We start from the raw sequence: 9,678 nt of genomic DNA on the forward strand, positions 1-9,678 counted from the left end.
CAGGAGCGAACTTCATACGCTCCTGCTCTATGCAGATCTGCGAACATAAATGGCTGCCACAAGTTCCTACTAGTGCGGCTCTGCACGGGGCAGGATTGTAGATCGCTTCTGCCCCGCTTCACCGCTAAACCACCAGGCTTTAAAAAGTAAGTTGTGGAGTCATCCAGGAGGAGGGGATGGGTCAGAGTCAGCTCTAAGTTGTGGAGGGGTCTGAGAGGCAGAAGAGAGGCAGGGGTGGGTCGGAGCTGGCCCTAAAGTTATTTGCAATTTTTTCTTATTCATGGGCCGGCTTTGCCCCTAACCCCCATGAACATGGAGGGAGGAGTGTACAATAATAATATGAACCACTAGAGGTCACTGCCCTCCTCACATGGATAGTTCCTCACTCAGCACAGAGCACCCTTCACAGAATACTAGCTCGGTGCACATCATTTTGGCATCTATTTTTGGGTGACATTTTCAGAATCTAGCCCTATATATCAGTAGAGAAAGAGATTAAAGAACTACTAGGGTATCAAATTCCAGTAAAATCTTCTCCTTATAGTACTCATAACTCCTATCTATTTATTTTACTTATTTAAAAAAAATAAATCAACCGCCGTCTTGACCTTAGAGACATGTTTAGTGCCTGTGAGCATCAGGAATAAGTAAAATCCTTTTACTGAAGTATTGTCTTGTAATTGTAATTAACTGTCAATATTTAATATTCCTGTCTTGAAGAAAAAAAAATAAATCTCTTTTCCTGCAAAGTCAGAGAATATGATCTTCCAGACTAGCATCTTGGACTGTTTACATTAACTGTTAGAGAGGCAAGGTCCCTCAGTTTATCGAGCCTGAAGAATCGTCTCCCCGGCAAAACCCGATCGATTTCTGTTTTCTGTTGTTCTTTTTGACCAGGCTGCTGAAAAGACACTGTTGAATTTTTATGTTGGATGTTGCCTCAATTACATTGTCTGCAGCACAAGCCTGGCCTACTCGTCTTTCTGATCTTCCTTTGACCACTCTCCCACAGGTACACTGTCAGTGTTATGAAAGTAATATTTTAAAGCCATTTATAAAAGTATAAATGGCTACTTAGATGGATTAAAAGTGCAGTTTGAACAAACATGGTCCACATTGTAGGTAGCTAAAAGTATTTGTAAAGCCCCATTTTAGACAGAACATAGAAACAGGAATTGAGATGTCCAAGATGAGATGTGGCAAAGTGGTTAAAGCTATAGCCTCAAACACCCTCACTACGCCACTCAAGGCACCTACCAGAAAGTAGGTGTGTGTTAAAAGGCGGGTCATGAGCATATTTTGCTTGTAAACACCTTTTTTGGACTTAAGCGCACTCATTTAGGCCAACATAACCCTGGCATAACTACGATGCGCCTAAGGTTAGGACGCCTATTGATGCCTAAGTCCACATTAGGCGCTACTAGGCGCAATTCTATAAAGTATGCCAAACTTTTATAAAATTGCGCTTAAGCGCCACACTACTTGGCACCTAAGAGTATCGGAGAGAGCCCCCCAGGAAAGAGACTTGGGAGTACTTGTAGACAAGTCAATGACGCTGTCCACACAATGCGCAGCGGCAGCGAAAAGGGCGAACAGAATGCTAGGAATTATTAAGAAGGGGATCATAAACAGATCAGAGAAGGTCCTGCTCCTTTCTCACAATGACTGTAGCTGCTGGCTGCCTGTCCACCCCACTCCAATGTACTAGTTCTGGAGCAGAGTCAGCAGCCACATGCTGGAAGGTCCCGCGATGACTTCAGGCTTTGCTCCAGAAGAAGTAAGTTACGTCGGGGGGGGGGGGGGGGTTTGACCCAGCAGACGCAGGGAGTTGCGGCAAGGACCCACGATCACTGCGTCTGCCGGGTCCACCCCCTACGACATAACTTACTTCTTCCGGAGCAAAGCCGGCAGATGAGTCATCTAGGGACCTTCCTGCACCTCAGCGCACCTGCTGACTCTGTTCTAGAGCAGTATTTTTCAACCTTTGTATACCCGTGGACCAGCAGAAATAAAAGAATTATTTTTTGGACCGGCAAACTACTAAGACTGAAATTTAAAAAACACATTTCTGCCCCGTCTCCGCAAGCTCAGTCTCCGCAAACCATCTGATCCCATCCGCACAAGTCTCGGTTATGATTTTATATTGAACATATTTTATTAAAGTATAAAAAGAAACAATATTCTGTAAAATTGTCATTTTATAAATATAAATATACAGAGCAAGGACCAACAAAACCCCTGTCTCCCCTCCCCTTCACATATATCCCTTCTACTATCAAGAAAACTGAACAAGCCAAATTATTATAGAATGCTACACAGAAATATCATGCTAACAGAATACTGCAGCCACACATGACAGAAATAGTGTTAGGGGAGTGCAACTAGGTCAACTGCCCCCTGGTCCGAGAGAGCCCTAAGCCAGCTGGAAGCTAAAAGAAGCACTGACTGGGCTTTGCAGTCCCCAGTTATGTCTCTAGCAGGATATATATTTCAAATCTGATATATTCTAATGACAAAATAGAAATAAAATGATTTTTTTCTACCTTTTGTTGTCTCTGGTTTCTGCTTTTATCTTCTTTTCACTCTTTTCCTTCCAGCGTCTGCCCTGTCTCTTCAATCCATCATCTGCCCGTTCCATCCACTGTCTGCCCCTTCCAGAAACTGTCTGTCTCCCCCTGCCATCTCTCCTCTAGACCCCCCCCCCTTTGGTCTGGCATCCATCATCTTCCCTCTGTTCCCTCATGGTGTGGCATCTTTCTCCCTTCTTCTCTCCCTCCCCCCTGTGGTTTTTAGCATCTCTCTCTTCAGATCTGATATCTCTGTCTCCTTCCCCGTTCTCTGGCATCTCTCTCTCCTCTTTCTCTTCCCTTTCCTTCTCTGGTCTTCCTTTATTTTCTGCCTCCATCTAAATTAAATTATTTCTTATTATGCAGTCCTCAGTTTCCCTCTTTTCATTATGTCTACCCACAGTATGCCACCCTTTCCTTCACCCCTCCTCACTAACTCTATCTTCTTCCCCCCATCCAGCATATGTCCTTTTTCTTTATCCCTCCTTCCATCCAGTATGTGTTCTCTTTCTCCACTTCCATTCAGCATTTTCTCTCCCTTCTCCCCACTTCCATCATCTACCCCTTCTCTCTCTTTCCCCCACTTCCATCATCTGCCCTCTTCTCTCTCCCCACTTCCATCATCTGCCCCTTCTCCCTCCCCCTTATCTCCACTTCCATCATCTGCCCCTTCTCCCCACTTCCATCATCTTCCCTCTTCTCTCTCCCCTTTCTCCCCACTTCTATCATCTGCCCCCTTCTCTCAATCTCTCTATCCACCACAGGCCCATCTTTCTCCCTTTCTCACCTTTCTGATTTTGGCAACAAGATCTGCAACGCACTCCCCTCCCCCACCCACGATGACACTTAAGATCCTTCTACCCCTGGCATCAACAGAACTTCAGATCGGCAATGTGGTGGTCAGTCAAAAGCGGAAACAGGAAGCTGAGTAAGAGGGAAGCTTTTGACGTGAGCACTAGAGAATGATACGGGAAAAAAATCTGTCCCCATCACTGCACCATCCCCTTTACCGCCCCGTCCGTCACGCCATTCCCTTCACCGCCCCATCACCATCCCCGCAGCATCCATACAAGCCTCTGTACTGCAATATTTAGCTTATTCCTTCCTTATAAATCAGTTCTGGCTGTTGAACTGGAGAAAGAGATGTTCAGCTGGCAGGGCTTTGTTTATAAATTTTTATCAACACAACTAATATACTACTTTATCCTGAAGCAAAATAAAAAAAAAAGAAATAGAATTTTTTTCTACCTTTATTGTCTGGTTTCTGCTTTCCTCATCTTCTCATTCAGTTCCTTCCATCCACTGTCTCTCTTCTCTCTGCGTCTTCCATTTGCTCTGTTACTGTGCCTCTCCCATTCTCCCCCCCCCCTTCCAAATTGATCTGGCACCCATCTTCTTCCCTCTGCTCCCCTCATAGTCTGGCATCTCTGTCTTCTTCCCTGCAAGCGTCCTTCTCCCCCCTCTGTCTTCCCCATGTCCTTTCAGCGTCCTTCTCCCCCCTCTGTCTTCCCCATGTCCTTTCAGCGTTCTTCTCCCCCCTCTGTCTTCCCCATGTGCTTTCAGCATCCTCCTCTCCCCTCTGTTTTACCCATTTCCTTTCAGCATCCTTCTCCCTCCTTTGTCTTCCCCATGTCCTTTCAGCGTCCTTCTCCCCCCTTTGTCTTCCCCATGTGCTTTCAGCGTCCTCCTCTCCCCTCTGTTTTACCCATTTCCCTTCAGCGTCTTTTCCTCTCCACCCCACCTTTCCTCTCTTTCTCCCTCCCTGCCCCTTACCTTCATGGTGCTTTCCCCGCCCTGACAACAGGCCCGGTCCAACAAACCTCCCTGCCCTGTGGCCGGCGATGTCTAAACTGCCTTCTTACAGCAGCCGGAGCATTGTAGTTGCATATGGCTACCGTAAAGGTTGTCTCTGATGCAACTTCTAGTTGCGTCAGACATGACCTTTATGGCAGCCACATGCAGCTTCAATGCTCCAGCTGCTGTAAGAAGGTAATTTAGACTCGCGGCCACGAAGGTAAGGGGCAGGGAGGGAGAAAGGGAGCTGTTTCAAGACCATTCACTGCTGAATTTTCCGGACCTGGCCGGCTGTGCACCCCCATAAGGCTGCAACCGGGGCGGACCGCCCCCCCCCCCCCCTCCCCTTGGTACACCACTACCCTATTCTTCTTTACAGAAAAGTAAGACTCTTATTGAATGACCCTCACATGTGCTTTCTGGCTATTGAGATTTGCTTTCAGTAAGAACTCAATAGTCCATGTGACTCCATCTGTGTCTTCTTTGGCATTTTGCTATAAAGTATGCATTAACAGCATTCCCATCTTCTCTGTCAAAATTGGGAAGGGGTAATACACGGACCTCACGGACCTTACGGGCCTCACGGATCTAAAACCGCACCTCCTTAAAAATTCAAGGTCTGTGCATTGACAAGTCCGCCTTCGCTTTCCCTGCAGCTCAGCTCAGGCCTCCGGCTCCCTCGCGGACCTCACGAATCTGAACTGCACATCACATCCTTAAAACTCCAAGGTCCGCGCCACTTTTAGTCTCTGGTCTCTGACAGAGCTCTATGGCAATTTAACTCTGACGGATCCTAGCATAGGGAAGGAAAAGCATTAGGATCCGTCAGAGTTAACTTGTCATAGAGCTCTGTCAGAGCCAGAGACTAAAAGTGGCACGGACCTCAAAAGTGGCGCGGACCTCGGATTTTTAAGGATGTGCAGTTTTAGATCCGCGAGGTCCGTAAGGTCAAAATCTACTTTATTGCAAGACATTTCTGAGAAAGAGTTGAGAGAAAAAAATGAATACCACAACTTTATTGCTACATTGCAAAGTTTTCCTTATGAAGTGCTGGTACTAGAAATACTGGTGGATACCAAAAGAAAATCCACCTGTACTCGGCATATGAACTACATATCCTGTACCTAAAAGTCAACCATGTTTTGACAGTATCTAGTCACTCAACTTGATGCCAGAGCCCTCTCCACCCCTAAAATATGGAATATCTAAAGCAAATAATCGTTCATTTGAGGCAGAAACCTGGACAGTGGCCTTTCAAACTATTTCCAGCTGCATTTTCTAATGTAATGCCTGACAAGGGAAGGATTTCAGTTCCAGCGGTAGGTGGTCCGATTCGAGGATGACAAAGTTGGCTTTTCCCATGTATGGCCACTTTATCGCAATTTCTCTCCCATTATCTGAGCTATTCTGTAAACTACAAAGAAGCTCAGGGAAAGACGCTTACATTCTTAGGTGGAATTTGTTGAATTTCAAGTCTAGTTCTTTGGGGTTTTTTTTTTTATTTTTTCATTCTTTATTCATTTTTAACATTACATACAAAGTGCGTACACATAAGCAATCAAGTAATATAGTCTACTGCACTCTTCTCTAACAAATAAACTAAAGATGTTTTAACCCTCCCCCCACCCCTCCTGGATATGTATAACCATATTTCATGACTCAAAGGGAAATAGTAATAATAATTATATTACTACTTATATTATAACTTACAATATTGCAATAATAGTCTAGTTCTCACACGGTTAATTAAAAGGCACAGGAGCCTCCACGCTTCTTGTCTTGCTCACCTTTTTACATATGAGTTTATTTTGCAAAACTCCAATCGGTATGCATAAAGGGCACATGAGTTTTAATCCAAAGAAAACATTAAAGCTCCAGTTTAAAAAACAAACAAACCACTACAGCAAAATTGTAAAACCTATCATTAAATCTAGCACTTACTCGGGGTAATAGCCATAGGCATGCATCTTGCTTCCTGCGTCGGCATTCATGATCAGATAGTCTCGGCTTTCGTTCCTCGTAGTGGAGACCGGACGGTTATTATTGCGAGTTATATAGGGCCGGCTTTGATTCATGTTGGCTCCGCAGCAGAGGAAGCAAATCCCTCGTCGCCGTATGATCCCGGAGAGGCAGCGGCAGAAAGTGAGACGCCTCGAGCCCAAATGCGCTCGAGGCTCATACTATACTTTCGTTGCAAAACAATTAGAGCTAAAACCCCAACATTTCATCTGAATTAAAACTAGATCGGCTCCCGATTGGTTTCTCCAACCAGCTCCTAATTGGAAAGCGAGGAGTCCCTTTCCATTGGCTGATATTATTTCCCCTGTCTAATTTGCTTCTTTCCCCCTCTCTTCTCAGATCATCTGTTGACTGCTGCAGCCCATAGGAGACTGTGCCTAGCTGCAGGATTATGTTGTTTGCTGTGCTCTAACACTGCAGGAGAGCCTTTCTCTTTTTCCTAAAGACGCATATAAAGGTTGTTTCAATTGTCTCTTTTTTTTCCCCCATTTGCTGGGCTTTCCTGGCAGAAATGGTAGGCAGCGTCCTTTAAAGATCACTAAACTGAGATTTCTCTGCCTGGGAAACAGTCTCTTCTATTATAGAAAGTGTTTACAAACTTGTCTGCAGAAAAGACACATAAAAAGGTTGTTTCAATTGTCTCTTTTTTTTCCCCCATTTGCTGAGCTTTCCTGGCAGAAATGGTAGGCAGCGTCCTTTAAAGATAACTAAACAGATTTCTCAGCCTGGGAAACAGTCTCTTCTGTTATAGAATATGGTTTTGAAAGTGTTTTATAAGCTTATCTGCAGAAAAGACACATAAAAAGGTTGTTTCAATTGTCTCCTTTTTTCCCCCATTTGCTGGGCTTTCCTGGCAGAAATGGTAGGCAGCGTCCTTTAAAGATCACTAAACTGAGATTTCTCAGCCTGGGAAACAGTCTCTTCTGTTATAGAATATGGTTTTGAAAGTGTTTTATAAGCTTATCTGCAGAAAAGACACATAAAAAGGTTGTTTCAATTGTCTCTTTTTTTCCCCCCATTTGCTGAGCTTTCCTGGCAGAAATGGTAGGCAGCGTCCTTTAAAGATCACTAAACTGAGATTTCTCTGCCTGGGAAGCAGGGCGGCTCTTTTAGAGCACTCCAATGTCTCTTCTAGAAGACGGTTTTGAAAGTGTTTTATAAACTTGTCTGCAGTAATTCCATTGAATTTATTGAAGGCGTGAGAAAAAATATTCCAGGGGTCCAAATTTGGAAGCATTCTCCTGGTCTTGATTATCAATGGGAAAATAGTGCAAATGTTAAAGAAAAAAAAAAAAGATTTTATTTCATTTTTATCACTTACATATAATGCAATGCGCTTGCAAATATAATATTTGACCATTGCGTTGTATTATCACATTTACTGTAGAAGTCGAAATCCTTCTAAGCTACAAATGTGTTCTTGCCTAAAACTTCTGTTCTTCCAATAAGACTTTTTCACCTCCTTTTATTAAAACCCCAATTGCGATTATTAGCGCAGGTTGCCGCGCTGAATGCTCCACACTGCTCCCGACGCTCATAGATTTCCGATGCGCGTCGAGAGCAGCGCGGGACATTCAGTACAGCCCCCTGTGCTAATAACCACTATCGCGGTTTAGTAAAAGTGTGGGGGGAGGGAAATGATCTCCAAAGAACATTACTGAGGTGCTGCTGAAAAGTTCTCAGCCCAACCCACAAAATTGGGGCCATTGAGGGCTATACACCGAGGGCTAGATTCTCAAAACTTTGCGGTAAACACCGATGGGCCGCTGTCGCAGCCGTTATTGTAGCGATTTCAAAAAGGTGAGTCAGTCTCCAAAAAACACGCATGCAAATGAGGTTGGCGGAGAGTAGCAAAGGTTCACTATGGGCTCCTTTTACGAAAGCGCGGTAGCGGTTTAACGCACGTAATAGTGCGCCCTACACTGCCGGCCGTGCTAGCCACTACCGCCTCCTCTTGAGCAGGCAGTAGTTTTTTGGCTAGCGCGGTGGTTAGCACGTGATTAAACATCACGCGCGTTAAAGCCGCTACCGAAAGAGGCATAAATGTGCATGTGTGCCCAGAAAAGCAAAGCCATAAGCACACCTATCACGCGCTTGCCTTACTTGAGCATGATATATGCTGGCGCCATAAGTGCGCAACACATGCAGCTGTAGCCATTGGGCGCTCGTGTCGCAAAAACAGATTTCAAAAATTACTATAATTCATATAAATCTTTGTACTTTGTTTTTAATGTCAAATTTTATCATGAACCACAGCCAGAAACACATAAGATAGGGCTATAACACACTCACTCAAGAATTGTGCTTATGCCGTCCCCCCCCCCAAAAAAAAGATTATAATTTATGTGAATCATGTCATTTTTATTTTGTTTCATTAGCCACCGTCAAAACACATGCCAGAGATGCGCTTTCTATAGTACTGGCACCACCGGACCAGTTGCTGATTTTTGCTCCCCAAAAGCCGAAGCCACACTTGGAGAATCACTCAGCGATGATAAAGAATCCACCGGAGTGCTCATTTAAATACTGATGAGTCCAATTGCATGGCAGAATCGGAGAGCACTAGGAAGGTCGGAAAAGACCACGGTAATCCATTTTGATAATACATGCACGCTAAACCAGCTGAAACCGTTATAGCGACTGCGTTAAAGGCAGCCTTACATTTTGAGTATCTGGCCCCGAGTCCAGTGATTTTCCACCTTTTTTGTTCCGTCAGAAAAATGATTATGCCAAATAATCCTTTTGGACTTGGAGGTTGAAATGTACAGCTATGAGACAAACTTGGTTTTTCTTGTTGCATAGGATTTTTTTGGACCTCAGTTCGGTTGCAAAAGATAGACAGTTCTAAATCTAATAGATGTTGGCATTGTCATTCTGATATAGGAACTTTGGATCATCTGATATTCTGTTGTCCATTGATACTTAATTTTTGGAAGTTGATATGGGGCCAAATTAATGTAGTACTTGGGTCATCGATACCACAGACTTATGAAGCCATAACACGGTCTGCGTTTCGACAAAAAGTCTTCTTCAGGGGTACCTGGGGGTCCTATAAAGGTGAATACGTGGGAAACAATTGTGTGGTGAACCGGAAGTGAGACACTGCTTGCATTTGCAATGGAAAGGGCCTTTTTGTCGAAACGCGGACCGTGTTGGGTCCTGTATTCCTAGCGGACTAGGTCCTTTAAGGCTCTTATGTGGATGATTTACTTTTATGTGGATGGAATTATTTTATGTGGATGATTTTAGTGTACCTTTGGAACTTTGATACTTTCAAATAAAGTCCATTTGGGAACAT

At 44.2% G+C, this 9,678-nt stretch overlaps 1 protein-coding gene across 1 annotated transcript in view; it reads right to left on the minus strand.

The window, feature by feature from the left end:
* Window positions 1-6,716, minus strand: part of TRPC6 (transient receptor potential cation channel subfamily C member 6) — a 152,968-nt gene extending 146,252 nt beyond the window's left edge. The window contains exon 1 of the mRNA XM_033950101.1: window positions 6,303-6,716. Coding sequence (XP_033805992.1) covers window positions 6,303-6,436 — 134 coding nt within the window. The 5' untranslated portion in view covers window positions 6,437-6,716. The remainder of the gene's footprint in view (window positions 1-6,302) is intronic.
* Between the last annotated feature and the right edge of the window lie 2,962 nt (window positions 6,717-9,678).

The sequence above is a fragment of the Geotrypetes seraphini genome, chromosome 6 (genome assembly GCF_902459505.1).
Source record: "Geotrypetes seraphini chromosome 6, aGeoSer1.1, whole genome shotgun sequence".
NCBI classification, from domain to species: domain Eukaryota; kingdom Metazoa; phylum Chordata; class Amphibia; order Gymnophiona; family Dermophiidae; genus Geotrypetes; species Geotrypetes seraphini.